At 37.5% G+C, this 19,271-nt stretch overlaps 1 protein-coding gene across 1 annotated transcript; it reads right to left on the bottom strand.

Annotated features, from left to right (window-relative positions):
* Window positions 1-3,139: 3,139 nt before the first annotated feature.
* LOC104232559 (pectin acetylesterase 8-like) lies at window positions 3,140-8,757 on the bottom strand. Its single transcript, XM_009785797.2, has 13 exons — window positions 8,721-8,757; window positions 8,386-8,516; window positions 8,196-8,278; window positions 7,838-7,964; window positions 7,506-7,585; window positions 7,319-7,405; window positions 7,018-7,142; window positions 6,847-6,907; window positions 4,521-4,574; window positions 4,354-4,431; window positions 3,693-3,795; window positions 3,421-3,563; window positions 3,140-3,241 (listed from the first exon to the last, which is right to left on the bottom strand). Exons 1-13 carry the CDS (start codon window positions 8,723-8,725, stop codon window positions 3,140-3,142), a joined length of 1,179 nt encoding a protein of 392 aa, XP_009784099.1. The 5' UTR covers window positions 8,726-8,757.
* Window positions 8,758-19,271: the final 10,514 nt, after the last annotated feature.

Below are 19,271 nucleotides of genomic sequence, written 5' to 3'. Positions count from 1 at the left end.
TAAGGGATCTCCATAATCACCACATCCCCCCAGCGGAAATCAGTCCTCACCTTTTCCGACATCTGCTATTGAGCTAATATACTAAGACACAGGCTCACAATGCCCCGGCTTCGAAGAAGGTCTCTCGACCTTGAAATCGGAAGCCGTTGCAAAAGATCCTAGAACGCACTCCTCAACACGATGAGGCACTGCTGCTTTGCCTTTAGATAGGAGCAAAGAGTAGGAGGTCACATTCTCCTGAGAAGTAGAGGCTAAAATTTTCGCCATTCCTAAAAGATTTCAGAGAACAAAAGGGAAATTGCGTTTCGGAGAAAGAACAAAAGTGAAGGTAGAAGGAACCGGGGTTAGTGGTGCAGTGAGTTATAAAGAATGAGAGGAAAATTATTTATATAGGCCCCACACACGCGTTGAAGGAGGCCAAAGGACAGCCAACCGATGTAATCAATACGAAGGCTTTCAAGGGCTGTGTGTACGCGATCTTTTGGCGCCTTATGACTGTCATCATTACAAAAGTACCAGAGGAGGTCATTTCTTATCACTTTCACTCTAAGAAACGCGGGGACTATCTGTATGCGGTAAAATCAGAGGGTTCAATTTTTCGTTGTTACGATGCCTCGTAAGCACACTTTACAAGTTCAAGACTATGGTCGAGGTTCACCCCCGAGGGCTATCGACGGTCGACCTCGGGGCAGTGCAGACCAACGGCTATGATGAATAAGCGGGGAGTTCCCAAGGCGCATAGCTAGAACTGACAAAGTCTAGTGAGCTAAGTTCAGACCCGAATCATGGCATCAACTAGTTGTCCCATCTCTTTATCTTTATAATAAATGTATTTGTACTATGTTGGGATTCCCCCTCATATATAAAGGGGATCCTTGTCATCTTGTAGGGCATCTGATTGCTCAATACTAAATACACAAGAACATTCTCTCTGCTCTCTAACATATTCTCTTGATCTCATTGCTTTCATTTATTGCTTACATTCATTGTATTCTATTTATTGTTCTTCATTTATTGTTTATTATTGGCCATAAAGAGCCATCATTAGTTTTATTATAACTGTTAGTCGTCCATAGAATACCCTCGGCGTGATATTAGACTCGACCCCGAGGCCCCGAATACACAAGCTCGAGGCCCCGATTGACAGCCATTCGGTTTGGTTAACATCTTGTTTTTAATCTCTTATCTTGATTCCAAGTAGCTCACCTAGCATCTATTGCCCAAACAACTAGCATAAAAATAGATCACCTATATTTAGAACCACAAAATTAAATTTAATTGTAATTATCATTTTCACGGTAAACAATTATGTATTCCATGCTTAAATATAATATCGACATTTTATTATTAGCCCATAGTAAGCATCGGAGTCGACCCCTTGTCACTACTTCTTCGAGGTTTGACTGGATAATTACTGGGTATGCATTAATTTACTTACTCATACTACACTTGCTGCACATTTTTGTGCAGGTACATATATGCCTAGTGGCCTTGTGAGCGTAGAGGCGTGGTTATTACGGGGACTTAGGTGAGTTGCATTCCATGTTACGATTCACAGCCAGCAGAGTCTCCTTCAGAATTATTTATATTTTTCCTATCTAATTTGTATTTCGGACAGATGCTGTATTTTATTTTGCTCTCTAGTTGATGCTCATGCACTCGTGACACCGATTTTGGTGGTAGTTATGAGCTGTTCAGTATCGTAGTTGTGAAAATATTACCATTTACTTTGTAAATTTTTATCTTTTACTATTTAATTGAAGAAAATTACGATTTCAAAAATACTAAAATAGGTAATGAAGTTAATTAATTATTGTTGGTTTGTCTGACAGCGGTATTAGACATCATCACGACCTATAATGAATTTTGGATTGTGACACTTCTCATAAACTAAAATTCATGAATCTGGTCCATGTTCTTATAATGATTTCAGCGGCCCCTTTTCTCATTTAATAACAAAGCAGCACATTCCTTAAATTGATAAAGGTTGGCCCAACCTTTAAATACCATGGCTGTCCAATATTAATCTGACATGTGCTCCTCCATGATTAGATCCAAAAAAAATCAACTTTCTTCTTAATTTAATAAGTCAATTACTTTTAATAATTAATTGGACGCTAGGCAATTCCTAGGCACGCCTTCAACGGTTGACCATGCGTTCTTACACGATCCTCAGTAAATGTCAATTACTAAAATGGTCACGTGTTCATTTCCGTTTCTTGACTCTTTAATAATAAATTGGGTTTGACCATGTGTTCATACTCGTTCCTTGGCTTAACGCACAGTTAAAAAAGACCTTGTGTGCTTACACGCTTCTAGGTCGACACAATTAATAAAAAGCGACAATAGCCATTAATAATTTAAGGTAGATAGCACACAATTTATCCAGAAATATTTGAGGCAAGTTTTATTCAATAAAGCGACCGTGCTAGAACCACGGGATCCAGGGAATGCCTTACACGTTCTCCCCAGTTAACAAAATTTCTTACCAGAACTTTTTTTTCGCAGACCAATAATAAAGAGTCAAATCTTCCTTTGAATAGAGATTCGAATAAACGGTGACTTGGAACACCTAAAAATCAATTTCAAATGGCGACTCTGAACATTAAAATAATTCCTATTTCAAAAATGTTACTTCAATTGGAAAAATGTTTTAATCCACAATCCATGTAATGTTATTTTGCGGGTGGTAAAAAGGGGTGTAATATTTGCCATAGTTGTATGTTCACGCTAACTCAATTATCTGAATTACCTCAACTAAAACTCAGATAATAATAATAATTGCTCAATTTGTTTTAGTATATATAAAAGTCTTTCTTTTAGTTTGTTCCAAAAAGAATGCCACATTACTATATTTAAAAATTATTTAACTTTAAAATGTCAGTTTACCTTTGACCATATGCTCTTAGTCATAGAATTGTTATGTCATATTTAACAACAAAATTCTAATGGTCCTTTTGTTATGTGCAAAAGTCTTTCTTTCTTAAAGTCGATTCATGTCCAATTAAATAACTTTACATTACATATAATAAAATGAAGAAAATACATAAATTACATACTTAATAAAACAATAAATTTTGGAATTTTAATGTTTGAGACTTAAAAAAAATCTTTAATGAACTTGGGGTTGATGTGCCGGTTAAGAAGGTGGACTACAGATTTGTGGCAGATCGTGTTGCTTTACCATCTCTTGTGAGGGATCTCGTTCAAAGAACCAGTCACCAAATACCTTTGCAATTGTCTGTGAAAAACAAAAAAGGGAAATGTAACTTTCACATCTGTGGCTTGAAAATATAAAAGTTTGACAACATTTTCCAAACACTTTGTCTTGCACCCACCTTCTTTACTTCTTTTTTTTTTTTTGTTCATTTTTAACGATGTATTGTACAGAATTCGAAAAACTATGGGAACTATGATTACCTTATTATTCAACAAGTCACTATTACTATTCCAGCTCCAATCATGGTCAGTTTGACAATGCATGAGGCAAGAGTTGATATACATTCCTCTCTGTGAAGGGCTATATGATTTTGGTAATGCACTTAAAAATTCTGCCCCGAAACCTGGAATCAAAAAAAGCAAAAGAATAAGGAATATATATTGCTTTTTGAAGTAATTAGTTATCGTTGTAATCTACTTTCATATCGTAACATGAAGCAATAAAATTATAAGAGATTGTGGCACCTATATACCTTGTAACAACTTTTGCTGATGGGGGGAGCATTTACTTAAGTTTTTCTTACAATTTTCTGCAAAGTCTTGTCGGTCTGCGAATGGTATAACGGTGTCTACTATCTGCAAATATGTATCATCACAAGAGTTTGATACATATATTGATAATAAAGTTTAAACTATAATGGGAGAAATTCGACTGATAAACTCAGAATTAGATATGAATAACTAAGATTATTGTTCAATTGGAAAAGCAATCGAATAAACTTGGTATGACGGAAGATATTGTTTTAGACAATGTTTTTGGGAAAATAAGTCGTTTCCAACTGCAAAATATTTTGGCTAGTGAGTGGATTTTTTTTTTGTTCGAAAAACTGTTTGTTAAAGATTGATATAGATTTAGCAATCAAATATTGTTCTTATAAAATCTTTGAGCGTTAAAGATTGATAATAATGTTTAAATGCTAGTTGGATTAGTGATATGAAAATAATAGTTGAGATAATTGTAAAGGAAAGAACTTACGTCCATAAGTAAGGGATCGAACAATATTTTCCCGGTTTTGGTGGAAGAAATTTTTCTTAACAAATATTATTTTGGTAACCAAACTCAGAAAGAGAAACTTGAAAAACATTTTGCAAAAATAATTTTTGTGATACCAAACTTAGTACTATTGAAGTAACCTGCCATGAATCATACGCAGAATTGAGTATGAAAAGTGGGGTCTTGATATCTTCTTGTATATGTTGTGGGAAGAAACACTGCAAATTATATATATCGAGAAATTGTTACATGATACATATCAAACTAGGTCCACTATGAACTGAGACTGCAAAAGAAATTGCCTTACCGAGGCTGGATTCATTCTTGAAGTACATGATGGGGGCAACACTTTGGCTGAATTCTATAACCCAAAGTAAATTAAAAGAGTGGATGTAAGCATCTTGCACGAGTTTTAAAGATGGTCAAATAAGCAAATGTAGTAAAAGCAATCTGTATTCAGAATCCCATTCTCTTCATCAAACAGACCTTGGCTAACGTGGTATTACAGTACATAAACTCGTTAGCTTAACCCGCAGAGTTTTCTTTTACATGAATTTTAGCCGGGAAAAGACTTCCCGTCTTTTACACGAAGGATCGGAGTTATTATTCGCTTTTTTTATCCTTTAAAAAAATTTTCACATTGCACAAAATTGTAATTTAAACTTTTTCATAATATTTAGGACTTTAAAATCAATTAAAACTTATCAAATATTTTCTTTGTTGAAATATTTATGGGTCCTAATTTTTTGGAATTTAAAATCATTTATAATTTACCTTACAATTCTTTTCCTAATTGAAGTATATAACATAAGTATAATTAGTCGTACTAAAATTGGAATTGGAAATATTTTAAGGCAAAACGTTGGCTCTACTTGTCAAGAAGACAAGTAAAAAAGAGTCTCTAGGCATAAATTTTTATCGCAAAATATATAATTCGTTTATGATGTTTTATCTAATATTTAATATACATATTCAATTTTAGACAAAACGCTATTCCAAATGAAATGCCATTATTCTTTTTTCAGTTATTTAACAAATGATAAATTCATATATCATTTATATATTTAATTATTTAATATAAAATATTAAGATTAGTCATTTTTAGATTTTATGTTATCACATATCAGTGTGAGCTATAAGGCTAACCTTTTCATTCCCATTAATTCAAAAGATTCAAATTTTAAATTTGTTTTGTTTGAAAAATCTTGTAGAAGTACTTTATGTTTTTTTTTGTATTAGGTCATAAATATAACAATTATTTTTATAAAATATTCCCACATAAGTCATAGTAAGGTCTAGGAATTTATGTGGCCAGGATTTCGTTCATTATTGAGTTAGTTAAATGGGGTCAACGTTCGCTATTTTTAGGATTCTTATATTTTTCTGTAGTTTTTATTTTATAAGTCAGACACATAGTTTAATAATATTTATATAAATTTTTAAAATACATATTCATTTATATAGGGTACACGCACAAATCACATAACTTAGCAAAATATTGTTCGCTTTTTTTATTCTTTAAAACTAGAGTTCACACAGAGAAAAATAATTATTTAATTATTTTTCCTAATATTTAGTAATAATAATTTAATTAATGCTATAATCATTAGGAGTTTGAAATTAATTAATATTTGCATATTCAATCTTTCTTTATTTGAACTATATTGAAAATACTAATATTTAAAACTTTAATCATTAAAATATTACTTATATAAATCTATACTTAATTATCCGAAAATAATAAACAATATAAATGAAGAAGATATATAAAAATATTAAAGGAAGAGGAAGCATGGGTTTGGGATATTAATAGAGGTGGTCGAAGTGTTTTTGGAAACTTTTTATACAAATTGATTCATATGAAACTCTTTTATATTAAAATATTTTATAGTATACAATATATTTCGTTAATAATAGTATTCTATATTATATATTTAGCTTTCAAAAATTTTAAATTAACAATTATAATTTCTTAGAATATTCATCATAACAAAATAATATACTCCAAAATTATCAATTATTCCGACAAGATTACTTATAAGATATTAACAATTGTGTACAATGTTAAATTTTGCTCAATAGAAGTGGGTTTCTTGACTACAATTATTATGACTTTTAAAAGGCGTTTCGATAGTAAATTTTATAAAAGTGATTCTTAATTCTTTGAGACCTGCAAAGAATTTTCATTCTTTTTTGAACATGTCATGTATGGATAATTTTTTACCTAATCGATTTTTACTACTTGAAAAAAGATTCTTATTGAACAAAATATAATCAGCTATACACAATCAATATTCATCATCTTCAGGAATTTATATTTTTATTTATAACTCAAAGAAAAATTTAAATAAATATTTTTAGTGAGATAGAGTACACGTGCAAAGCGCGTACACTAATACTATATATATATATATATATATATATATAATTCTCAATGATCACTTGAAAGATTACTATAATTTCATTAAAATTACCTAAAATAAGACAAATTACCTTCTATAACTAGTTAAAATATAATAGCGCAAAGAAAAAGACAAGTTACCTTCTATTACTGATTAAAATATAATAGCGCAAAAAAAAACCGTAAGCGATAGGATGTGTGTGTGTGAGTGAGTGGGTGAGAGAGAGGGTACATGTAAGTTAACCACTCCATCGTAGGTTGATTCCAATATATTGACTCTCTTGAAATCATTGCTGAAAGAAAGAAAATGTGACTATTGTTATATGTTGCTATCAACAAAATAGAGTATTACATATTATATGATTCAGTGCTTTAGGGTTAATTAGAGTTATGGTAATCTTACTCGAGCAAAAAGTAGGCACCATCTGAAAGACATTTTACTCTAGCTGTGCTAGGTAATAGAGATCGAAAACGATCACAATGGAACATAGTCCCCAACCCACCAGCTGAACACCCAGATAGAATAGCCTGCCATCACAACAGTCAGTGTAAATAGAATTTTAATAATTTAATATATTATATAGCATGTTATTTACTTTATTTTCCAGGTTATTAGGTCTTGTTTGCCAATGCACACCACTAGAACTTCTTTCTTTATTGTAATTTTGTTAATTAAAATGATAAATATCACTAACTGGCCATACATTTGTAGCATTCTTCATTCCTTTGGCTAGTAGTTCGTCCATAATCGCTTGAAAAATCCTTGCACCTCTATAATGTTGATTGGTAACCTGAAATTTTGACATGTTAATATAATTCCCCCTTATATTTGATTTGCATTAATAACAGAAATTAATGTAGTTACTCATGAGATCGAACTGAAAGACGTACTTTATCAACTAATTCAACGTCTCCCGTGTAAGAAGATCCATCACAATATCTGATCATAATTCTGTGCCAATTGTAAAAATCTGGCAATCAAAGCACATAATTGGGTCAAGATAGTTATCTAATTAGAGTTTAAATTATATATACTGTCAAATATGAATAACTTTTTGCATTATTAGGTCACGGATATTTACAGATAAGACTCCTTAAAATGTGAGATTTGTAATCTTGAAAACAAGACAAGTTATTTGCTGCTAACAGTAACCAGTAACCTAATAATATAAAAATTATTTACACTAACGGTAATACTTAAAGAAGTTTTCACATATCCATACCTGGATTAGATGTTTTAGAGTTGCTTAGCAACCCGTAGAAACTTTTACTGTCAATATGATTAGAGGAGCCATTACTGTAGTTAAACCGCTGTCCACAATCTTCCACACTTCTACACCATCCTCCTCCCTAATGAAGTAGAACTATATTAGTAAGTATGCATGCACTTCTGTCCAAACACGTAACTACTTATTTATCAAATTAATTTCAGCACTTAAAAGTATTTTTAATATTTTATGCGCTTATCATCTACTTTCAATCAGTTAAACCAAATTAACTAGATGCACGAAAATGAAGCTGTGGGGATATATATATATATATATATATATATATATATATATATATATATATATGGCTCACCTCAAGCCAAACTATCCAATTATTGACTCCATCTCCAGACCCTTGGTCATAATGGTATGCTGCTGGACTTCCGTCCAAACAAACTGTAATTATTTTATGACCAGGAAAAACAATTAGTTAGTATATATATTACTCTATGAAAGCTGTTTAGTTTAATTTAATAAAGATTAATTAAGATTTAAGGGTTGACCAGCTCCTTTTGAGAAGGCATCTTGAACAAGGGTTTTAGCAACTTTGTTTGGTATAACTTCTGCTTTTACTTTCATTACTGAACAAATCAGTAGGACAATGATCCACTGATACCATCTTGAATCTACCCTTCTGCCAAAAAAAAATTTATTTTGTGAACAAACAAGTGTCAAACAACAAAATGTATTAGAGATCAAGAAAAATACATAAAAAAAATTATGTACGATTTTAAATATCTCTCATTGGAAAAATGTTGCATAAATGTTTTCTTTGTGTTAAAAGGGAGAGAAACTTCATGCTAGATGGGGAAAAAAAGATAACAATAGGCAGAGGTACCTCATTGTAGAGACTTGATCTTGTGTGAGAAAATGGGTTTGTGATGTAGTCATATTGTCTTATTTTGCCTACCCTGAATGTATTTATTTTGTTGTTAGAAGAGGCAACACCAAGAAATGCGGTATTACATTCGTTTATTATTAGTAATTCTCTCTTTATAATATACATCCTCGTATCATTCGTACGCGTATCAAGCATGTTTTTCTAAATATATGTATGGACAAAAACACATCTTTTTGAAAATAGATTGTAGGCATATTAGTATTTTTAAAAATAACAGTGGTGTTTGGAATCTATTGTGTTCGCTTTCATTAATTTACAGAATATCTGCAACTTCCCACCTCGTATCTAACGGGGTCTCCCCATGGTTGGTATAGTTTTGTTGGGAGAAGAAAAATAATAAATGGTGAACGATAGGTGAATTGGCTTATAAAACAAAGTAGGAACAAACAACTAATAGTTAAGTTGAAAAGAACCTAACTAACTAGATTAAAATTATGGAAGATGAAAAATGACAAGCCTCAGATGCCAATTTTCGAGATTGATCAACAAATAATATGGAACTTAGTTTATGCTGTAAAAGCAGTACTTGCTGGGTATGTTAATTATAAACATTCTGGTAGTTTGAGTTCATGAAATTAGCTTACATTTCTAACATGGATTTATGCAGCAGCATATGTACTCCGTTACGTGATAGATTTAAGTAATTCAATCGTAAAATGGGTAACTAACCATATTAAATTATAGTGATAGCATAAAAAAATTGCACTAGCACCGTATATAACTTATGTCCTATTTGATATTGTATAACGAGCCACATATCGTTCAGTAGTCGCTGGCAAAAAAAAAAAAAAGAGTTTAACTTCCATACACTAAAATATCAAATATATTTATTTAATTATGTCAATTATAAGATAATTTTAGATAAATATAAGTATTAATGAATTAATTAACAACCTAATAAAAATTGTAACTAACATATTATCACATGTTAAATTATATAGAGCGTGTAATTTTTTTTTACAAAAGGACCATCATCAAGAGGTATTCAAGATTCTAGCGCCGGGTTTATTGAAAATTAAAATTTTAAGTGGTTTAATAGCTTATGAGAGGTGATGTCACGATCCGGATTTTCCACTCTCGGGAGTTGTGATGGCGCCTACAAATGTGAGCTAGGCAAGCCAATCCTTAACAGCTTACTTCATTAACAAATCACTTCTTTTAACGATTATCAGTGATAGCATGAAAACAGCGAAATTTAATAAATGTACGAAAGACTTAAATTAAAGAAACTGAACAATAATACGGAAATCAACATATGCCTCTACCCAAGAACTGGTGTCACATTACTCACGAACTTCTAAGAGTACTAAATACAATCGTTTGAAAGAAAAATATAAACTGTTTGTCTTGAATACATGAGATAACAGGCTGAAATAAAGATAGAGGAGATGTCGGGCCTGCGCACGCTTGCAAGGCTACATCGGTGTCTCACTGGACTGAAAACTGGCTCCCGCACTATTGTTGTTGTCCAAGACCTAGATCTGTGCAAAAGAGCACAGAGTGTAGTATCAGTACAACCGGCCCCATGTGCTGGTAAGTGCCTGGCCTAACCCCGGCGAGGTAGTGACGAGGCTAGGACCAGTCTCCAGATAAACCTGTGCAGTTATATACTATATGGCGGAAAAGTAAACAGGTAATAAGCAATCAAATCTGGGAAAGGGGAAACATGCTCCGGGAGTAGCAGATAAAACAGAATGCCAAAGAATAGTAAGGAAACTACAGTTTAACTTCTAACACGGATAAAGAGGAATAAGGAAACTTTCACTTTCAGTTTTATCTTGTTACAGGCGTGCAACCCGATCCCATTTCTCATATCTTGTGGTAGGCATACCACCCGCTCCCATTTCAGTATATCTTGTGGTAGGCGTACCACCCGCTCCCATTATTTTATATCTCGTGGTAGGCGTACCATCCGCTCCCATTTCATTATATCTTGTGGTAGGCGTACCACCCGCTCCCATTTTATTATATCTCGTGGTAGGCATACCACCCGCTCCTATTTTATTATATCTCGTGGTAGTCGTACCACCCGCTCCCATTTTATTATATCTCGTGGTAGGCGTACCACCCGCTCCCATTTTATTATATCTTGTGGTAGGCGTACCACCCGCTCTCATTTCATTATATCTCGTGGTAGGCGTATCACCCGCTCCCGCTCCCATTTCATTATATCTCGTGGTAGGCGTACCACCCGCTCCCATTTTATTATATCTCGTGGTAGGCGTACCACCGCTCCCTTTTACATTTCATCACACAATCACAAAAAATCCCGGCAAGGGAACATAAATAATATAATAACGTCCCTGCAAGGAAACACAACAATGTTATAATTTTTTTGGCAAGGGAACAACAATATTGAATTAGTCATCCCGGCAAGGGAGAATCAGCTATAACTAACCTCAAATCAACTTGTACTCAGTTCAATTATTGAAAATGCTCAATCATAGAAGATCATTAAGTAAAGCACCCAAGTGTCATTTAAGAACACAACAACTTTCAATTTAAGACTCACGGTCATGCTTGACACCAACGTATAGATACTCGTCATCATGCCTATACGACGTGCTCAACAAGAAGCAAGTAGCAAGTATGACTCAACTTTTAATCCTCAAGCTAGGGTTAGACCAAACACTTACCTCGATGCCTTGATCACCACTCAAGTCTCAACTATAGCTTTACCCCTTGATTCCACCACCAATCTGCTCGAATCTAGTCACAAGTTACTTAATTACATCAATAAGTGTTAAATGAATCAACTCCAATGCATGAAAATGAGTTTTCTAAAGTTTTACCCAAAAGTCAGAAATCACCCCCTGGGCCCACGTGGTCGAAACCCGAAGTTCGTACCAAAACCCGATTACCCATTCTCCCACGAATCCAAATATATAATTTATTTTGAAATTGAACCTCAAATTGGGGTCCAAATTCCCAATTTTAGAAAACCTAGGTTCTGCCCAAAACACCCAATTTCCCCCATGAAAATCTTTGATTTGAAGTTGAAATCATGTTAAAAGATGTTAAGGAGTGAAGAAAATGAGCTAGAAATCACTTAATAACGTTTTGGAGAAGAAAACTTGTTTGAAAAATCGCCTCTTATGTTTGGGGTTTTGAAAAGGTGAAAAATAACTGAAATTCCCGTTTATTTATACCCCTCTCAAACCCCCAGTGCGAACCGCATCAAATGGACCGCGGCCGCATAGCCTCCACCGCGGACCGCACAAAGGCGATCGCGGCCGCACTGGCCCCTCCCTGAAGACCTGCAGTTGAGCACCCTGTGCGGACCGCACAAAGGCGACTACGGCCGCACAGCTTCCACCGCGGACCGCACAAAGGCGACCGCGGCCACGCTGGCCCCTCCGCGGTCGCACGCGATTTCTCGCGGACCGCACTAGAGGGTTTAGAGACTGTGGCTTCCTGAACCTGCAACACCTGACTTTCTAAGCCTAAGGCATCCTGGAACCTACTCAAAACTCACCCGAGCCCTCGAAACTCCAACCCAAGTATACACACAACCTCAAAAACATCCTACGGACATATTCGTGTACTCAAATTACCAAAATAACATCACGAGCATCGAATTAAACCTCGAGATCAATAAAATTTCTCAAAACTCTTTTAAACATCAAATTTCTCAATTAAGGTCCGGATCACGTCAAACAACGTCCGTTTTTAATCAAATTTTACAGGAATGACTCAAGTCATATATAAGACCTGTACTTGGTGCCGGAACCAAAATACGGGCCCGATACCATTGCTTTCTAATCAGTTTTCATTTCAAATTTCCTTAATCAATTTCTGAAAACAATTTCACTTAAAAATTCATTTCTCAGGCTTGGGACCTCGGAATTCAATTCCGGGCATACGCCCAAGTCCCATATTTTCCTAGGGACCCTCCAGGACTGTCAAATTATGGGTCCGGGTCCGTTTACCCAAAATATTGACCGAAGTCAAATTTCTTCATTTTAAAGTCAAGACTTAACATTTTTCACAGAATTTCATATTTAAGCTTTCCGGCTATGCGCTCGGACTACGCACACAAATCGAAGCTACTCTAAATGAGGTTTTCAAGGCCTCGGAAGCACATAATGGGTAAGAAAACAGGCGATGACCCTTTGGGTCGTCACATTCTCCACCTCTACAATAATCATTCGTCCTCGAACGGACAGAAGAAGGAAGTACCTGAGTCGGGGAAAAGATGAGGATAGCGGCTACGCATATCGGACTCGGACTCCCAGGTCGATGCCTCAGGAGGCTGACCTCTCCACTGAACACGAACCGAAGGAAAACTCTTCGATCTCAACTGACAGACCTGGCGGTCTAGAATAGCCACCAGCTCCTGCTCATAAGACAAGTCCTTGTCCAACTGGACAGTGCTGAAATCTAACACGTGGGATGGATCGTCGTGATACTTCCGAAGCATAGACACATGAAACACTAGATGTACGGTTGATAATCTAGGCAGTAATGCAAGTCTATAAGCCACCTCTCCCACTCGATCAAGAATCTCAAATGGACCAATGAACCTAGGGCTAAACTTTCCCTTCTTCTCGAATCTCATCACGCCCTTCATAGGTGACACTCGGAGCAATACCTGCTCACCAACCATAAAAGCCACATCCCGAACTTTGCGGTCTGCATAACTCTTTTGCCTGGACTGAGCCGTACGAAGCCTCTCCTGAATGATCCTGACCTTGTCCAAGGCCTCCGAAACCAGATCCGTACCCAACAACCGAGCCTCTCCCGGCTCAAACCATCTAACCGGAGATCGATATCGCCTACCATACAAAGCCTCATAAGGAGCCATTTGGATACTGGACTGGTAGCTATTGTTGTAGGCAAACTCTGCTAAAGGCAAAAATTGATCCCACAAACCTTCAAAATCGATGACACAAGCTCGGAGAATATCCTCCAAAATCTGAATAGTCCGCTCGGACTGCCCATCCGTCTGAGGATGAAATGTTGTACTCAACTCAACCTGGGTGCCCAACTCTCGCTGAATTACTCTCCAGAAATGCGAGATAAATTGCGTACCTCGGTCTGAAATGATAGATACGGGCACACCATGAAGACGAACAATCTCCCGGATATAGATCTCAGCTAACCTCTCGGATGAATAGGAGACTGCCACAGGAATGAAATGTGCTGACTTGGTCAGCCTATCAACAATGACCCAAACTGCGTCAAACTTCTTCCGAGTCAGCGGAAGTCCAGTAACGAAGTCCATAGTAATCCGCTCTCACTTCCACTCGGGAAGCTCAATCCTCTGAAACAATCCACCAGGCCTCTAATACTCATACTTAACCTGCTGACAATTCAAACATCGAGCCACATATGCAACAATATCCTTCTTCATTCTACGCCACCAATAATGCTGCCGCAAATCCTGATACATCTTCACGGCGCCTGGATGAATAGAGTATCAGGAACTATGGGCCTCCTCTAAAATCAACTCTCGAAGCTCATCCACATTAGGCACACAAACTTGCCCCTGCAATCTCAAAACTCCATCATCACCTAAGGTAACCTTCTTGGCACCTCCACGCTATACCGTGTCTCTAAGGACCCACAAATAGGGATCATCAAACTGTTGATCCAATAATGAAGATCGAGCAACCGTGCAAGCTAATACTCGGCTAGGCTCAGAGATATCCAATCTCACAAATCGATTGGCCAAAGCCTGAACATCCAACACAAGCGGCCTCTCACCGACCGGAATATAAGCAAGACTGCCCATGCTGGCTAACTTTCTACTCAGAGCATTGGCCACCACGTTGGCCTTTCCCGGGTGATATAAGATGGTGATATCATAATCCTTCAACAATTCCAACCATCCCCTCTACCTCAAATTCAACTCCTTTTGCTTGAACAAATACTGAAGACTCTTGTGATCAGTGAACACATCACATGCCACGCCATACAAATAATGCCTTCAAATCTTCAATGCATGAACAATGGCTACCAACTCTAAATCATGGACCGAATAGTTCTTCTCATTAATCTTCAACTGTCTCGAAGCATAGGCAATGACCTTGTCATCCTGCATCAACACTACACCAAGCCCAATACGGGAAGCATCGCAATAAACTATGTAAGGCCATGAACCTGTGGGCAAAACCAACACTGGTGCGGTAGTCAGAGTTGTCTTGAGCTTCTGAAAGCTCGCCTCACACTCGTTCGACCATTTGAACTAGGAACCCTTCTAGGTCAACCTAGACATCGGGGCTGCAATAGATGAGAACCCCTCCACAAACCGACGATAGTAGCCTACCAATACCAAGAAACTCCAAATCTCTGGAGTTGATGTTGGTCTAGGCCAGTTCTTGACTGTCTCAATCTTCTTCGGATCAACCTGAATACCCTCTGCTGATACAACATGACCCAGAAATGCAACTGAACTCAGCCAGAACTCACACTTCGAGAACTTAGCATATAATTGACTATCCTTCAGAGTTTGAAGAACCACTCTGAGATGATGCTCGTGCTCCTCCTAGCTGCAGGAATATATCAAAATATCATCAATGAAGACTATCACGAACGAGTCCAAATAAGGCCTGAAAACTCGGTTCATCAAATCCATAAAAGCCGCTGGGGCATTTGTCAACCCAAATGACATGACCAAGAACTCATAATGCGCGTACCGAGTGCGGAAAGCTGTCTTAGGGACATCGGATGCCCAAATCCTCAACTGATGGTAGCCAGATCTCAAGTCGATCTTTGAAAATACCTTGGCACCCTGAAGCTGATCGAACAAATCATCGATCCTCGGCAGTGGATACTTATTCTTGATGGTGACCTTGTTCAACTGCCGGTAATCAATGCACATTCTCATCGAACCATCCTTTTTCTTAACAAAAAACATCGGCGCACCCCAAGGCGAAACACTAGGTCTAATGAAACCCTTCTTAAGCAAGTCCTGCAACTGCTCCTTCAACTCTTTCAACTCAGGCGGGGCCATGTGATACGGCAGAATAGAAAATGGGCTGAGTGTCCGAAGCCAAATCAATGCAAAAGTTAATATCCCTGTCGGGCGGCATACCTGGCAGGTCTGAAGGGAATACCTCAGGAAACTCACGAACCACGGGCACAGAATCAATAGAGGAAACCTCCGCACTAGAATCACGAACATAATCTAAATAGGCCAAGCACCCCTTCTCGACCATACGCCGAGCCTTCACATAAGAAATGACGCGACGGGTAGAATGACCAGGAGTCCCTCTTTACTCTAAACAAGGCATACCCGGTAAAGCTAAGGTCACAGTCTTGGCGTGATAGTCCAAGATAGCGTGGTAAGGTGATAGCCAGTCCATCCCCAATATGACATCGAAATCGACCATGTCTAGAAGCAACAAATCCACACGAGTCTCAAGACCCCCAATCACAACTACACAAGAGCGATGGACTCGATCTACACAATAGAATCACCCACCGGTGTAGACATATAAGCAGGAATACTTAACGAATCACTAGGCATGACTAGATACGGTACAAAATAAGATGACATATACGAGTATGTAGACCCTGGATCAAATAACATTGAAGCATCTCTATCACAAACCAGAGCCGTACCTGTAACAACTGCATCTAAAGCCTCAGCCTCGGGCCTGGCTGGGAGAGCATAACATCGGGGCTGGGCCCCACCACCTTGAACTACCTCTCTGGGACGGCCTGCAGCTGGCTGGCCTCCACCTCTGGGGGCCAGAGCTCCACCTATAGTACCTCTACCTCCACCTCTAGCACTTCTACCCCCCACCTCTAGCTGGCTGGGCGGGCTGTGGAACATCTGGTGCCTGAACCATAGCACGGGAACCTTGATGTGGAGAACTGCTCAAAGCTCGAGGGCAATACCTAGAAATGTGCCTCGTGTCGCCACAAGTAAAACAAGCCCTCGGCTGCTGGGGCTAATGACCCTGAAAACTCTAAAGCGGCGGTGCACTGATAAGTGCTGGTGGTGCACTGAAGGACTGCTGATCAGAATACTAAATCGGAGGACCACAGCCACCTGAAGCACCGTGAAAAGCTTGAAGAGTTGACTGAAAGGGCCTAGGAGGATGGCCTCTACCATATGAATCTCTACCTCCAGATAAGGTACCACTGAATCTGCCTGAATGACGTAGCCTCTTATCCGACCCCTGACCACCTCCTTACGACAGAACCATCTCAACTCTGCGGGCCACATTGTCTGTTTCCTAAAAAGTGATCTTACTCCCGACCTCCTTGGCCATCTGAAGACGAATCGGCTGAATAAGACCATTGATAAACCTCCTCACCCTCTCTCTCTCGGTAGGAAGTATGACAAGAGCACGGCGAGCTAAGTCGATGAACCTGGTCTCATACTGGGTGACCGTCATGGAACCCTACTGCAGGCGCTTGAACTGCCTCTGATAGGCCTCTCTCTGAGTAACGGGGAGAAACTTCTCCAGAAACAATATTGTAAACTACTCCCAAGTCAAAGATGGCGACCCGGCTGGCCTAGCTAAGCAATAATCCTTCCACCAAGTCTTGGCGGATCCAGACAAGCAGAATGTAGCAAAATCGACCCCATTGGTCTCAACAATACCCATGTTCCTGAGAACCTCGTGACATCTATATAGAAAATCCTGGGGATCCTCAGAAGAAGCACTGCTGAAAGTAGTAGAGAAGAGCTTGGTGAACCTATCCAGCCTCCACAAAGCATCGGCAGACATAACCGCTCCATCATCGATCTGAGCTACTACACCTGTAAGCACGTGATTTTTGCCCTATATGAGAATTACTCCCAAAAATTCAAAAATAAAATGATTTTCTTTGGTGTGCAATTTTGTGATATTTTGAATAATTATTTGTAGTTGTCTGTGCGTGTTTATTTGCTAAATTAATAAAAAAATACAAAAATATGTCGCATTTTTTTGCATGTAGGATTTAATTCTATAATTGATAATAATTAAATTTGTTTTACAAAAAATAAAAATTACAAAAATAGGCATCGTTTGCATTTTTAGCATTTAATGTCCAAATATACAATTTTATGCTTAATTAATACTTAATTGTGCGTTAATTATTATTGGGAGTTAATTTGCACTTTTATAACTTAATTTAGTTCTTAATAATAGTTTAAGTATTTTTATAATTTAGTTTTAGAAAAATAAAAGAAGAAAAGAGAGCGAAAATATAAAGAAAGTCGGAATTGGGCCTCTTCTTCAACTTCAAGCCACAGGCCCAAAAAATGGCCCAATCTTCCCTACGACCCAGTCCATTTCGAACTGGGTCGACCCAGTCCATAACCCAACACCCTATAATCTTGCATTTCTCAAAAAAAAAAAAAAAAAAAAAAAAAAATTTAGAAAACCCTAAGAAATGCCTAACTCACCCGCCCCCCCCCCCCTTTTTCTATCTTTCTTCTTCTTCTTCTTCCTTAAGCAAAGCTCCATTAATGGCTACTTCACCATCTCCACTACAACCACCCCTTCACCACATAACCATGGCTGCCTTCAAGCTTCACCATTGTCGTTTTTGTTTTTGCGCCATGGCTGCCCGCGTTTGCTTTCATCTTCTTCGTCGAGCTCAAGCTTGAGCTCGACATCCATGGACGACCACTGTTTCTCTAGCAGCCATGGCTGCGTTCCTCGTCATCGAACCCCAGCCAGCGCGACCATAGTCACGAGCTCCGACCACAGTCGCGAGCACCAATGGCGAACAAACAACCTGCCTGCGCCACGCCGCTACTATCGCGGCTTCTTCTTCAACTCCTTTTGCTCGCCGCAGCTGCTTCCTCCTCGCGTCCGAGCTGCTGCTGCGTCCATTTCAAATCTCCGATGTCCAGCAGTAGCGGATGCTACTGCTTCAGTCCATATCGAGCTCGCAAACCTCGATGGCTATGGCTTCTTCATCATCAGTTGCTTCCGTTTCGTCGAGTTCGCATACATGAAGTAGTTTTGGTCGATGTCGTCGATCACTGTCCGAGTTCGTCGTTGGTTGGTCGTTGTTCGTCGTTTCATTTCCGGTTAGTGGTTTTTTGGATCTCATTTATCGTCCATATTTTTGTTTGGTATTTTTCGGATCCAAAATCGATAAATGATTCAATTCTTGTTTTGTTTGTTCATCATTGAAATAATTTTTTTAGTTTGTTTATATGTTTGATTGGTTTAATTTTCAGAGTCAAATGAAAATTTAATTAATTGATTTTTAGTTTATTTCATGTTAATTTAATTTTTGCAAAAAAAAGGAATTGTTAGTTTAGGTTTAATATTGTTAGATTTAGTTTAAATCGCTTGAATCCGTTGTTTGTTTAATATAGATTTCATTCATGATCATGTATCTTTGTTATATTTTTTTTGTTGGATTTAATTAAGAAAGATTAATTGATTATTTGAAGATTAGTGATTTGAATATGTTTATTTGTTTTGTTTAAGTTCAATTCGAAATTTGAATAAAGTTTGTTATTGTGGTTGAATCTTTTCATTCATGTTCATATTATGTTTGTTTGATTTTGAATCCGAAATGTGTATGTTT

Source organism: Nicotiana sylvestris, chromosome 6, assembly GCF_000393655.2.
Source record: "Nicotiana sylvestris chromosome 6, ASM39365v2, whole genome shotgun sequence".
Lineage (NCBI taxonomy): Eukaryota > Viridiplantae > Streptophyta > Magnoliopsida > Solanales > Solanaceae > Nicotiana > Nicotiana sylvestris.
Note: the sequence above shows the minus strand (reverse complement) of the source record. Positions and strands in the feature narration are given on the sequence as shown.

Coding starts and splice junctions, on each gene's coding strand:
- LOC104232559 (XM_009785797.2), bottom strand. Junction 8,279..8,385: donor TGCCTTCTCAAAAGGAGCTG/GTCAACCCTTAA, acceptor AAATAATTACAG/TTTGTTTGGACGGAAGTCCA. Junction 3,242..3,420: donor GTGACTTGTTGAATAATAAG/GTAATCATAGTT, acceptor TGTTTTTCACAG/ACAATTGCAAAGGTATTTGG.